The sequence below is a fragment of the Polyodon spathula genome, chromosome 6 (genome assembly GCF_017654505.1).
Source record: "Polyodon spathula isolate WHYD16114869_AA chromosome 6, ASM1765450v1, whole genome shotgun sequence".
NCBI classification, from domain to species: Eukaryota; Metazoa; Chordata; class Actinopteri; order Acipenseriformes; family Polyodontidae; genus Polyodon; species Polyodon spathula.
This window is the reverse complement of record NC_054539.1, coordinates 2417001-2431691: the sequence shown is the minus strand read 5'-3', so window position 1 is coordinate 2431691 and position 14691 is coordinate 2417001. Positions and strand designations below refer to the sequence as shown.

General features: G+C 39.9%; 1 protein-coding gene and 1 long non-coding RNA gene across 2 annotated transcripts in view; one reads left to right on the top strand and one right to left on the bottom strand.

The window, feature by feature from the left end:
* Positions 1 to 47: 47 nt before the first annotated feature.
* Positions 48 to 14189, bottom strand: LOC121316684 (rho-related GTP-binding protein RhoQ-like). Its single transcript, XM_041251744.1, has 5 exons — positions 13618 to 14189; positions 13012 to 13070; positions 4681 to 4845; positions 3978 to 4073; positions 48 to 289 (listed from the first exon to the last, which is right to left on the bottom strand). The coding sequence occupies exons 1-5, from the start codon at positions 13829 to 13831 to the stop codon at positions 134 to 136; spliced, it is 690 nt and encodes a 229-aa protein (XP_041107678.1). The 5' UTR covers positions 13832 to 14189; the 3' UTR covers positions 48 to 133.
* LOC121316687 overlaps positions 5863 to 14691 on the top strand; it is a 30718-nt gene continuing 21889 nt past the window's right edge. Inside the window, exons 1-2 of the long non-coding RNA XR_005950437.1 lie at positions 5863 to 8532; positions 8631 to 8833. This is a non-coding gene — a long non-coding RNA (uncharacterized LOC121316687). The remainder of the gene's footprint in view (positions 8533 to 8630; positions 8834 to 14691) is intronic.

The following is a 14691-nucleotide window of genomic DNA, read 5'->3' as shown; positions in this document are numbered from 1 at the left end:
TGTGCAGATTCTCTTGCAAAGCTGTACCGAATGCTGTGGTATTGTTGCAGCACCATTCACTGATACCACAAAGACCCTGTTTGGCACATCCAGGCTTCTTGTGCCCTCCTCTGTCTCGTTTTCTTTTCATTCCTCACGTAATCAAGCAGCAGTTTATGCATGTGGAGCCCAGTCTCTTTTTCAGAGCATTTTTCTTTGGGGTCAGGATAGCGATGATGGCTTCGTCAAATACAGTCTTCAGGCCTTTCTGTGTTAAAGCTGAGCACTCCATGTAGCAGCAGGCTCCAACCTGTGAGGGAGGAGAATAAAGGCAGCTCAGAAACAAAGCAGTTAAACTGTGCAAGAACCAGCTCCCCAGGAGAGCCACAGTCACCGCTCCTTCCACATCTTTAACCACAGTCTCTGGTTCTTGATGGAGAGAGAGGGCATCTTCCTTACAGCTTAGTGATTTATAACTGCTAGTTAAATATTTATTTGTTTTTCAGCAGATGACTTTATCCAACATGACTTACAGCGCCTAGTGTATCTGAACTATGCATCAGCTGCAGAGTCACTTACAGCAATGTCTCGTCTGAAAGATGGAGCACAGGGAGGTTAAGTGACTTGCTCAGGGTCACACAGTGAGTCAACGAGTGAGCTGGGATTTGAACCAGGGACCTCCTGGTTACAAGACCTTTCTTTAACCATTGGACCACACAGCCACCGTTATACAGTGTACTGTACAGTATAGCCATGCTTTGCACAGTTTTTGTGATAATAAATAGTTTAGGGGAAGTGTTGTTTTTAAGGACTGAGTCAGCATATAACTGATATTTCAGAACTTCTTGGATCACTGCCTGCACTTTGAAAAACTGTTCAGAATGTGGAACTAAAAAAAAAAAAAGGAACAAATGATCTGACTTCATGTTTCTGGTGAATTATGCATGTGAATTCTTTATTTTTACCAGCGCATACACACACAAGAACGGAGGATCCTCATAAATTGGTATAAAACTGACTATAACCAAATGCAGCGCAGGTCTGTACTATGCTATAAAAGGTTGGATGGTTTGTGAAAATTCAAGGCTGTTATGTGCACCATGTAGAGTGAGATAGACATGATCAGAGCATAAGGTCAACAGGAATTACTTTTAAATATATACATGAATTTGGAACAGCAATTTAGGTTTTCAAAATTTGGAACCTTATAATTGGCATGTGTTAAAGACTGCTTGTTCCGTCTGGGGTTTCAGGGGCAGTGCTGTAGGAGACCATGCCAACAACTCTGCCTGGTGGGGCATCGAACTGGGATCTCGTTCCAGCCACAGGAGGTCTGGACACAACGGCAGGGTGTCTAGGAGTGCGGGGCAAAGGACCTGACTTATTGACACGCAGGGGTTATGGTCTGTTCACCTCCTCCCCCTTATCTGTAGGCAGTAGCTCCTCCTTGTGCTCTTACCCAACAAAGAACACTCTGCTTTTTACACCACCGGACAACCAAGCTGTTTACCAGTCACACGCATATACTTCAGGTATAACCACACAATGCCCTATTTCTACACATCAATGAATAATAACTGCGGCGACTATTCTTCTCAGGAACTAAATCAGAAACAAAACAACATAGCATCCTGCTGTCAGTGATAACTTAGTGATCCATTAATAATAACCTTGTGACTTATTACGAAGAGATAGTTTCTTACCAAAAAGATAAAATAAGTAGCCTTTATTTAAAAATAAAATAAAATTGCGTGGAGCACATTAAATAAGTGTGCAAATTCCATTTTCTCCTGCTTGGGAAAGAAATTCCACCCAGTGCTTTGCTTGGATGCCACTGTTATGTATTCACAAGACAGGATTTAGTGATCAGGAATGGCACTTTATTGTTAACGAAACAGAAGCACATGTCTCTTTTGCGAATGCCGTCAAAAACCCAGCTATTGCATCAGTCCATAACGTAATAGCAGTGCTGTTGTCACGAGTGACCCTGAAACCTGTCTTTCCTTGCACAAGGTATGAGCACATCTAAAGCGAAAGGTGTATGTGGCAGAGATGCATGGCTCAAATAGAACCATCTTTATTTCTTTGAAGTTTTTCCACTGATGATGGGAATGAGAATGTAGAGATGGGAGCCCGGCTAACAAGGTTTCAGTTTATTTGCAGGTATCAGGCTTTTAAAGACTGTCACCCACACCAGTGGTGGCTTTGACAGACTCACTGAGAGCAGAAACTGACCCAAGACTGTCACTGCTATTGGAAACAGGCTGATCTTTGGCATACAAATTGAACATTTGTGAAACTGCATGTGTTTTAAAATGTAATAACTACTGTGTTTTAAAGAATATAAAGCCAGCAGAAATACTAAATTAATTGTTAAAAAACACTGAGAATATTGTAGGATTCTATATTCCTGTTTATTCTAGTATAACAGTAGAAATTATTACTATAGAAATCATTGTAAGTCTGAGTAAAGGAGGAGCTGGGTTGGGGTCGTGCTGAACAGATAGAAATACCTGTGAAATGAGCTAAACTCTCCTTAACAGAGAGCTACCGGGGCCAATAGGCTTATAGCCTTGAGAGAAAAGGCAGAAACGTGCATTTCATGAATGAGATTTGAAAAGTTGTCTACAGTGTAAGTTCTTATCAGGAAGGTAGCGACTTTAATTGGGATGATGTTTGTGAGCCAATAACACAGTCTTTTGTATTACAAAAGAAAAAGTAACTGTTGGACAGAATTGCATTTAAAACTGAACAAGTGTTGCATTTTTTAAAAGTTTTACTTTGTTAGAAAACAAGTATTTAATACAGGGAAACTGTTAAGTTACAATGTAATACAAAGCTGTAAGCAACTTTACTAACTTGGGCACATGCATGCAGCTACAAGCTCTTATCAGTAATACTGCAGGCTACCCCTCAGCCCTGCTTGCCTCATTGAAGCAATATTGGGGCACTTAAGCTAGTTTGTTAGTCAGTTGCGTTTCCCATTCAGACCCTGTGTATAAACTGTTATATTCATAAAAAGTATTGCATGAGTGAGGCAACTGGACAATAAGGGAAATAAATCTTGGCTCTCAAGCGCTGTCCTAAGTTCAAGGTTTTTGCTATATATATACACATTTTAAATGAACTAACGAAAAGTACCTTTTGGTAACAGAAAAAGGAGTTGGCAGTGTACTGTCCATTACTTCATTATATTATAGAAATTAATGAGAGCTTGCTTGCACGGGATTTTTAGAAAAAGACAGAGGTTATTAGTTCACAAACACAAGACTGTTACATTTAACTATATTTCTATAACCTGGTTGGATGAAAATAACCATATCTATAACTACAGACTTAAGTTTGGCATGAAACACATCTATATATGAAACAAATCCAGCCTATTGAGAAGAAAGTCTTTAATTTTAAGAGGGAAATATATTTTACACCCAGGTTATAATCATCAAACAGAGTTGGCAAGACTCGCTCCGCTCTCGCTGTCTCTCTCTGGTTCATCTCACATATTTTGGAAATGGAGAGGGTGGAATACGAGATCATAACCAATTCATTTTAAAAAGGAGTTACCAATTCATTTCAGAAAAGGAGTTATCAGGACTTTTCAATGTTTTGTTCACTTGAAAGGTGGAGCTGTCAAGGCAAATTAATGTTTACATTTAATTAAAATGTGTATTTAACAACTGTATTTAAACAGATGTTTGTTTTTTGTTTTTTTTTTGTTTAAATTATTATTTTGATGTTTCCCATACTGAAAAAGGTTACACAAGTGTACAGATCTGAAGGGACTAAATGTAGGTGTACTATGCAATATTTAAATATGTATCGTGCACTTAAAATATTAATATATGTGATTTATTTTTTTAATCATTACCTGAAAAATATCTGGGTACCCGATTCTGGATTTTCTTCCCGTGCCAGACTCTAATATATACATACATATATAAATAATTAGCAATATCTGGCTGGGTTCCACACAAGTCAAGTTAAAATGGTGGACATACCTCCTTGGCCAGTTTCTGCCCTTGCTCCATGCCTATGGGCTTCTCTTTCATATCGTTCAGTTTTGCTATTGTTTTGGGGTCATCACAGAGGTCAATCTAAAGCAAAGAAAAAAAGACAAAACATGAACAGGACAGAATGCAGACACAGCTATTTACTCTTGTGTCATTCACAGGTGGTGTGAGCCCTGTGTCTTGGTTGAATTACAATGCATGTGTCAATAATGCAGGCCTGGCTGTGGCTAAGCTAGTCTTTACTGCTGCAATCCTCTGAAATGACATGCAGGGATAAAAAGAGGAGTTGCATTGCTATTGATCTACCCGCTATAAATAGTATAACCAAAATACAGGAAGCTCTGTCTTCAGAACATGCATTTATAAATGAACAAATACACAAATGCAGACCTACAGTACATATACTGTATACTGGACGGTACATTCTTCAGATACACATGTACCAGGGCCGAGGCTGGGCGTCTTAACCACAATGCAAAAGAGTACTGAAATCCCCCTCGTGACAGTCCAAGTGACATTTAGACCTAATGCAACTGCAGCCAGCTGGGAGCCGGCTGGGACCCAGTGTCCATAACCCTGTCTTTTATTATCGGCAGGCATTTGACATTAGACTTGACGTGTGACCTTAGCAGCTCCCCAGACAGGTCAATCCTAATGCATTACTGCATAACGGAACGGTTCTCTGCCTTACCTGAGTTCCAATCAAGAGGAAGGGGACGTTGGGCGCGTACTCCTTTAGCTCTGGCACCCACTCCTCCCTGACGTTCTGGAACGAGGCCGGGTTTACTACCGAGAAGCAGATAAGGAACACATCCGTCATGGGGTAGGAGAGAGGCCTCAGGCGGTCATAGTCCTCCTGAGAGACAGAGAGATGGGATTCATCAACATGCTTCCAGACACAGTAAAAGCAAAAGTATGTATAAAGCTGTGACGGCTCTCTCTTGCGTATTTTCTGTCTTCAAGCAAATTGCACTTCCATCACTCTAAACTACAGAAAGAAACGTGAGTGCGTGGAATATTAGTCTTAAGTTATTCAAACTTGGGTAATAAAAGTGACCAGCATACACTAGGTAACTCATTGGAAGGGATGTATGGGACACAAGTGTCATGATATGCAGATAATAATGCTATAGGTTTCATGATGCATGTTACGGTCCATGTGAATTCCTTGTATAATCAAAAAAAAAGATCAAGTGATTATTACTGTATAAATTGTTTTATATTTAGTTTAAATGTCATTAAATGAGCATTCAAGAACTGTTATGTGGTCTACAGGCAGCAGCTATATATTGTTCTTGGCCAAGTAAAACAATGCAAATGCCACTTGTCTCTGTTGTGATATGACGTGCATCAAGTGAGTGAAGTATCACGACTCAGAGCCACAATAAAGTAATTACAATGAACATCATACAATACACATGATGATCTAAACAATGATGAAGGGTTAGTCTGTCATGGATGGCTACTGGTTGCCAATGGAATAAAAGCTGTACTCTGTCTTTTTGGGTGAGAGGGTGGTCCTCTCACGCACAAAAAGTCATGAATGGGTGTTGGTGGCCCCTTAGTGACGAACACCCCTCCCTTCTTTCTAAGAGGTCTTTCCAAAAACGTCTAATGTAGCGTTTTGAGTTGTAAGGCTTTTCTTTACCTAAGCAAGCGACAGCATAAAGCCTATATGAAATCAAACCACTGTAAAATCTTGAAAAATTGTCAAAAGACAAAAATAGTGACTCTAATTTAATTGATGACTTTGATAGGCCAGACATGCCATTAATTTAAAATAGTATGATAAAAGTAACATGTAGCCACAAATGGTAAAATGACTTAAAAAAATTATTTAAGATGCCAAATTAAAGTCTAACATTTTCTCACAAGTGCCTATTATTATTAACATTGAAACACAACCAGTATTTATAAGGGCTGCATCAGTTTTTTTGTTGAACTATTCTCTTAGACAAGGTGATTTTATGAAGAGGATTAGGTGTAGCTTCTAGGTTGGGGTTCAGTAGTTTCTTATGCTATATACGCATGTTTCTATCTTTACTATCCACTTAGGTGTGTGTTATTGAACGCTCCTTTGCTTCTGGGTTGGGGTTCAATAGTTTGTTATGCTATATATGCATTTTCCTATCTTTACTGTCCAGTTAGGTGTGTTTTATTGAATTTTCTTTTGATCATATCATTGTTTAGCAGGCTTACTGACTAGCATCCCTTTACAGTGGCTGCTTTTGAAAAACAGAGTTTGTGCAACTGTAATAGTGCAACAGAAATTACAGCTGCACACCCCTAGTGGTCATTTTTCAAACTGCCTCTCCAGAAATGCAGCCTTTTAGGAGTCCTAATGAAGCAGACCCAGTGGTTGAAAACAGAGATGTTTAACGCTTTGCTGAAACAGTTAGAAAGCCTGGATCTCTATGAATATTTAGCTTTCAATTACATTACAAAGAAAATGCATTGTAGGTCAGCGCAGGATCCAGCATTTAAATTGTAACAAAGTCATGAAGAAGCTCAAGGCTGAAGTGAATGCTGCAGAATAATGCAGCTGATGGAATTGTGTGGAATGTACTGGTTGAAAACATTACTGTGACTCACAGGTAACCCTTTCATGCATGCAATATTGAAAATAGCTGGACACATAATAAATATATGTTTCAATGTAAATGTTGTCAATGGCTTTATATTGAGAAGAATTGCCTCCTCATATGAGGTCATCATGCATTTGCGTCTTCCATGTAAAGACTAGAATAGTATTTGTATCTGTCCCAATTTGAGGTCACCCTGCATGAAAGGGTTAAAAAGGCTTAGGGATGCAAGTGCACTTTGCAAGATGCAAAGTGTTAGCTCCATGTATGGGAAATCCCATTTTTTGGTGTCTCTGCAGCACTGTGTATGATTGTCTGTAAATAACCTGTTCATGAAGGACAATACATACACGAGATTAAAATAACTGGGTGAGAAAAAGCATGGCAGGACCATTGCAGCTTCCTGGAGGGAGGCAACTGTAACTCGGGATTCAATTAGGCACTGGGTTTCAATTAGGGTTAGGGTACTTGAAATGCATAATCTGTTTACAGTGTAAAATTGCTTATTTTTCGTCATTTCCAATATGCAACAAGTAAACTGGATATCGATTAAATACCAGCTGATAGTCGCACAACAGCAAGCAGTATTGAAAAAAACCTCCCATGCCTGCTTCATGCAGGAATAAGATCATTCAAACTGCAGGAGATGAGTCAGTCTGTGCGATCTCCAGGGACTGCAGAGGAGAGTGTGTGGGCTCTTAATCAGACATGATGTCATTGAAGTTTGTATACTTGGACATTGTCATATCTTTGCTTTGCCAGCTGTTAAAACACTCATCTGGTCCTCCTGTGGGCAGGCCATAGCCATTGGTGCATAAGCCTTTTGATGTCAGATGCGGTGTCACCATTCTATACAAGCTGATTATTCCTCCTCTCCTGATTCGCTGAGGACCACTCAATGACACTGCTGGTGAATGTTCTGGAACCCCTCAGCACCTCTTATCTAATCCATTGTCTCCGCCTAGCTGCATGATGCTCATGAAACAGGGATACCAAACTGGGTAGCTAGCAGCTTTGTGCAGCTTAGTGTTTGGTAGGCAATGCTGCAACATTGTCTGGAACAGTTCAACTGAACCAAACTGAGCAGGGCTTGCATGGATGGAAACGAGACTCCCATTTCAAAACATTTAGAGCCAATGTTCCGGGTTGTGAGCTAAAACAGACACACCATTGCTTTTTAGATAGAAATGGTTGCTATTAAACTCAAGTGCAGGGCAAGTCATGCAATCAGGGGTCCGCTGGTTTGAATTCTGGCCAAGCTGAGTAGCCAATCTTTGCTAGGGGCTCATTACACGTGCTGCATTAGCCTTTGAGCCCCTGTGAATTAGGGAGAAAGATTAAAACCATATTACCATTTCATTTTTGTCTCATGAGATGAAATTCTGATGCTTTAGGTTATGAAAAATATATAGAGAATTAATTTACTTTACAAATCCAAGAAGACTTGAGGTCTGAATGAGTTTAAAAGTCACCTTTTCCTTTCAGAATGAGAGCTCTTTATGCCCAGAGACCCAGACAGATAAGAAAAGCCTGGCATGTTAATGCAGCCTCATTAATGAAACACTAACCATGCATTTCAAACCAATCCATCAGCACACTATAGCACATGCTTCACATTTCTCTTCCAACAGTTGTGGTACTCTGTCTGCCAAAGTTGTGGCTTTTGTTTTTCAAGGAGATTTTAACCAGTTCTAAAAGGCGACCTTTTCCTCCTTTCCAGTGCTTTTCCCAAATGTAGCTGAGCTGGCCAGTCTGGGCAAGGTGTAGCTAAAGATGGTTGTCTGCATTCCAGTGTCATTTTACCCGTGTTCTTTCAATTAATAGCCAAGGCAATGTGATATAAACCGAGGGAGCAACCAGAGAACTGCAACACAAACTTACAACGGATGAGGATGGGAAAAAATAATCATGGAGGCACAAATGACACCAGACTGGAGTAAAATATAAGTTGACAACTACAGGTTTGTGAGTGCTGAATAATTGACAACCTGTTGCCTTCATGCACGCAGCTATAATCCTGAAAGCCGACACTCAAGCAAAACCATCTGCTTTCTACCAGGTCAACCAAAAATAGATTTCCACTAAACCGGGGTCCTGGAGGAACTGGGCACAGCAGCAGCTGAGCCGCCCCGCTGCAGAAGGACGAGCGCTCTGTAGAGGAGAGGCATGGGGCCACTACAGAGAGAGGGCATCGCAAGGGCTTTCACTTTCAACTTTCCTGCAAGACTTACTGTCCTAAAGCCCTTGGAAAAATGTACCACAGTATGTACGCAGTTTTCCCATACTTTTTTAATATGCTCCATCATACCTCTCTGGTCTTGACAATGCTTATCTGTGTTTTACCATGCTTTGCTATGTTTTCACTATAGTATGGAAAACTTTTATAAGGGCATGCCCGTATGTAGAGTTAAAAAAGTTCTAGACCTCATAATCTTCAGGAATAGTAACAGAAACAATGTTTTAAGCTTGAAAGTTTTAATGTTATGATCGTGTTTGAAGTTACAGGTCAACTGCCTCTCACCTCAGCCCGTACGATTGTGCAGCCGAACCTTCCATGGCTCTCCAAACCCCCAGATCCTATTTACTGTACAGTACATACTTCCCTACTTCCCTAGGTTCAGCCGTACAATAAAACAGTGTTGTGTTTATATAATTTGAAAAGGATTTACAGCAGATTACAAGGAGGCAGACTCTGGAATCAGAGTTAAGATGATTAAAAGATACCGACGCCGTTGTTGTAATCAACACTGGAGGATGTACTGATTAGAGCAGACAAACTGTTTGCATGAGGCTTAAAGAGTAAAGGCCTTCAAATTGCATTTTCTTTTAGTCTTTCTACTAGTAAGAGGCAGTGCCATCTAGTGCACAACCATGTATTTCCAAGAAAGCAAACTTGATCTGAAGTGTCAGATCACTAGACGGCACTGGCTCTTCTGTAAAATTTTACTTCTTTATTTTTATATAGCGCCTTTCATAGTGGACCACCATCACAAAGTGCTTTACAAGATACGAGACTAGAGTGTGTGAATGAAAGATGGAATTAAGTGACTTGTTCAGGGTCACACAATGAGTCAGTGGTTGAACTGGGATTTGAATTGGGGACCTCCTGGTTAAAAGCTTGTTTCTTTAACCACTGGACCCCACAGCCTCCCATAAACTTTGACCTGGTACATATATATATGGCAGGCAACTAGAAGGGAAGAGCAGATTGAACTCAACACAGACACACATACAAATAACAGTATTGGAGTTGTATAGCAGTTATTTAATTGCATTAAGAACCACTCCAAATCACTGCAAACAGCATATAAAAGGTGGACAGTAAAAACTAAGAAAATGAAATCTCTAAGTCTGTTACCATACAGAGAGCCAGTGAGGAAATGCTGACATGCATGACATAAAGGGTTAAGAAGCCACAGTGTGAAATGCTTTAACTGTAATCTAAGGCAGTGATTCCGAAAGACCATTTAAAAAAAAAAATAATTGAATTAAATTTAAAATAGAAGGTTTGAAATGCCTGCAGCAAAACCGTTCCACTTATTCCACTGTGAACCCTCTCTCTCAGACATAAACAGATTACTGCAAATACAACCAGTACAATAAATAAAGATCATTTGTTAACATTTGTGAAAAGCACCCATTAAAACAATTCAGAACCAAAAATATTTCGCTGCTGACTCACTGCTGTTTCAAGGTTCCCTATCCTAAAAATGAACATAGCAACAACAGTCAGGATCTGCTTCTAGAAAAGAGCTTGCTTCAATGTAGATTTATGTGCAGGCTTGCAGCTCACAGATTGCTCTTATATGTTTTCTTATATGGACAACTGGATGTTAGTTTCTGATAAACATCTCCTAACTTGCGAACAGATTGTAGGCGCGTTTCAAAAATGTACCCCTTCATAATGGCAGGGAGATGGACCCCGAAAAACCCGCCGCTTGGCTATTAATACATTTTGAGCATATCGTTTGGGAGCACAGATTGGGGTGACTCGTCGTGTTAGACATACACCCTTCTAGTTACGTGTATGAATTTGCACATTCAGATCCACAAAGTAGCTGCTTAAAAAGTCCTCAATTTCTCCTGCCATCAATATTAATTAAAGTTTATTATACATCATAAAACATATATATTGCAGCCTTCTACTTGGCTGCAGTGAACAATTCCATCATTGTGAACTGAGCTACATGCAGGTAGGCTTGTTTCTGAACAATTCCATCATTGTGAACTGAGCTACATGCAGGTAGGCTTGTTTCTGAACAATTCCATCATTGTGAACTGAGCTACATGCAGGTAGGCTTGTTTCCTTTCCACAGACGGAAATTGCATTGGCCATGAAGGGGGTATACCAAGCCTCCAGGGAGGGTTAGCAGTGGTTGTTTCCAGACCAGCTTGTGAGCCTAACCCTGATGGGAGGTTGACCCATCACTAATTTCAGTGGCTTTGATCTGCCCTAGAGTAACCGCGTGCCATGCTCTGGCACTCACAGTCTGCTTGATCTGTTGAGGCCCATCTCGTGTGCTCCCTCCCGTATTCCCCTGTCAAACACAGCTGACATCGTGAACGCCCTCGAGAGGCTCAAACTCTTTACTGTCGGCAGCTTAGCTGGAGCTGCGTTCCTTGGGTGACTGGGTGTCACAGGAAGAGGACAGTCAGCAAGACAGCAAAATGTCAAGTCGCTCGTCACTGTGGGGGGGGGGGGGGGGGGGGGCCCAGTGTTGGGCTGTAAACAGAACTGACAGCTAGGTGTCCTGTAAGACTTACAGCGTGTTCATCAGCAGGGCTTGAAGATAGGGCATTTATTTCTGTCAGCAAAGAGTCGGCAAGGTTACCCCTTATAAAAGTTTACCTTGGTATGTTTGCAGTTTTCCCATGGTCATACTATGCATTTCCCATGGTTTACCCTGGTTTAGCATGTTTATTAATATGCTTTACCATACTTTGCTGTTTTTTACATTGCTTACCCATGCTTTAACTAGGCTTTACTGTTACATTTTGCTATGATTTTATTACTATGTGGTAAATTTTGAGAAGAGACCCTCCAGCCCGCTATTCAAGTTTCAATGTGTATACCAGAGCCTGAATGAAGACAGGCTTTATATATATATATATATATTATATATATATATATATATATATATATATATATATATATATATATATATATATATATACATATATATACATACATATATATATATATATATATATATATATATATATATATATATATATATATATATGAGATATTATATATAGAGAGAAAGAGAGAGAGCGAGAGAGAGAGAGAAATAAACCCGGTGCCCCATCAAATTAAAGTGAGACAGTAGAACGAATGTGTGTTATCTATTCGTTAGTTTTCTTTGCAACTTTTTGATACATTTCTTTATGAATTCTGTTATATGAACGGATACGAACACTGTTACGAACGCTGTTTTTGCCAACCACTACACTTCACGCCCTACTTTTGGAATATTTGTTCCAGCACTAATGTATACCAGACATGCATGATCACAGGCCCCGCTTTTCTCTAGATCTGCCCCAGGGGATTTCTCTTTCTTTCTGAAGCTAGCGTAAGTACAATCAGCTGTGCTCTTCCACTCCCTTTCCCTTTGAAGAAAAGGAACTTTTATTTCATGATCTGCTGAAATTGTAGCAAAGCGCCCAGTAAAAGCATCTGGTCAACTTCTCCATTCTCAAATAATTACTAAGTGTCAGCAAAACGGGTGCCAATGAGACAGCTTTTAGAGTTTTCAGTTTGAGAATAGCAACACATCATGAAGCACTGTAGTCTACTAATCCAGGTTTCTTAGGGTACACTGACTGCAAGTCCCAGAACAGGAGATGCATGTACTGTATGTGGTTGTTGGGCATCTTTGCAAGTGTGACTGACAGCAGCAGTGTTCTGGGATAGGGGTACTGTCGCACAGTCAGGGGACTGTGTAGTAACTGTGAAGTGGGCGGTTTCAGACGGAACAGAAGTGCAGTTGTGGTTAGAATCCATTGCATTTCATTTGGAGGTTACTTTTTAGAACATCAATATACACTCCATTTCTGACAGTTATAAATGATAGTGCACTAAGACTTGTGAAACTCTCTGTATGGTGCAGGTGAACTTGATCAGACTGGATCAAGTCTTGCTCTTAAAATACAGCAAATTGGTTTATTGGTTAGTGTCCATGTCCATAGATAGCCATTAGCTAGTTCTATGTTGAAACCAATCTTATACTAAATCATCCAGAAATGGAAACGGAACAGATAATAGAAGAATAGAAGGCTGATAAAAAAAAAAGCCTTGGTAAGAGTTCACAACAATGGACAAACAAATCAATCTGAATTCCAACAGAATAGACACTGTTACTATATCCCACTGGTATCCAACATGACATTGCATCACATGATATCAAAATAATGTTGACAATTTGAACACGATGACGTACCTGTCCCGCTGTGTCATAAAGTCCCAAAAGATATTGCTTTCCCCCAACTGTGACACTGACTGGAAAACATGAACAACAAGGGTTACTACTAGTAACAGCCATTAGCAAAGTCAAATTAAAGACGGTTATGAAGAACAAAAATCATGCAAGAGGCTTTAATTAGGCGACTAGACTACATAGGCATGAAGCCCAGCCGTCTGGACATTTAAATTGGTGAACACTTTTTAAAACTTTTTCACAAACAAAACTAACTATATATATATATATATATATATATATATATATATATATATATATATATATATATATACGCACACCTATTTTATATGGATTTACCTTAACAATTAACGCAATGAACGTATTGTTGTAATAATGGGTATACATATTAAAGCATATATTAATTTTCTTCATCAGTAATATTTCAAGACTCACGAAACATTATTAGCGTACACTCCAAACTAATTAAATCACATTTGAATGCAACTTGTCTTGCTGCATTCCAAATAAGTTTCAACATTTCTACATTTATGAAGTGGTGCGTGTGTATGTTTTGTTTTGCTTCGTTATTACAAGCTTCTTAAATAAAACGCGCTGTTTGTTACTTACCAGCATAATGATCGAACACGGTGGGTACGTACTCCTCGGGAAAGGCGTCGTTGGCATAGCTCATTAGCAGGCAAGTTTTGCCCACAGCGCCGTCCCCAACCACCACACATTTCAACATAATTGTGCCTGTTCCATTTGCCATAATTTGCAACTCAACATTATAACCGCTCACTTTCCACCAAGCAGACCATATAATCCTCCCCCCGCGGCGCATCAATACCACCAGACCGCTCCGACTGCGCTCCCTTTCAAAATAAATGCAACTGGCATAGTCTTCTGTCTGGTTACCAAATTTGGCAGTCAAACCGCTTTGCTTCCTCTTCTCCAGCCATAAATACAGTACAGCCAGCACAACCAAACTTGAAAATAAATGAGGCGTGTGCACTACTGTTTGTGTGTGTGTGTTTTAGACAAAGACTGACCGTTAAAAAAAGTTCCAATCGGCAGTACGTGTCCTTTTTTTTAACAGCACCGACACAAACTAAAGCACCCTACGTCGCTATTATTCCACTGTCATGCCATTGTTACAGTTATATTACTCCCCCGCCCCCCATACCCACCAGTTTGAACAGCAGTCAAGCCCCAGTGCCAACTCAAGCCAGCTTGTGACGGAGGCGGAGCCCCCATTCCAAGCTAAGGGACTCACTTAAATGTAGGAGAAAACAATTTAACGTATAGAGGTTCAGTTTTGTTAGGGTTTGGATCAGTTCTCTTATTCATCAGTTATTCTTTCATCACTTAAAGAAAGACTACCCTGAGATATCTAATTCAATACGGTAGTTTCAGTGTCTCTTTTCTAAAATATTTCCTTTAATCGTACCTTCCATTTGTTGTTTACATGAGGTCTCTCATGTATCTAATTTTTTAAATGCTCTTGGCTCTCATGTCTTGCTCCTAGGTGGTCTGCTTACTTTCTACCCAAGTCATTTTACCTGGGGAGTGCAGTTCTCCTCACCCCTTCCACGCCTTCATAAAGCAATCAATTGCTTCTCCTAATGACTGAAGACAGACCTGGAAGCCAGTGCTTGACCTTGAAGTGAGGCAAATGACATAGAATCTAGAATAGTGATCTAG

What these genes read in the sequence shown, in the direction of transcription:
- LOC121316684 (XM_041251744.1), bottom strand. Translation starts at nt 13,831, where the DNA reads ATGCGCCGCGGGGGGAGGATTATATGGTCTGCTTGGTGGAAAGTGAGC. An exon ending in CGTGTTCGATCATTATGCTG is followed by an intron (nt 13,071 to 13,617) that starts GTAAGTAACAAA and finishes CATGTTTTCCAG; the next exon opens with TCAGTGTCACAGTTGGGGGA. An exon ending in TCCTCTTGATTGGAACTCAG is followed by an intron (nt 4,074 to 4,680) that starts GTAAGGCAGAGA and finishes TCTTTGCTTTAG; the next exon opens with ATTGACCTCTGTGATGACCC.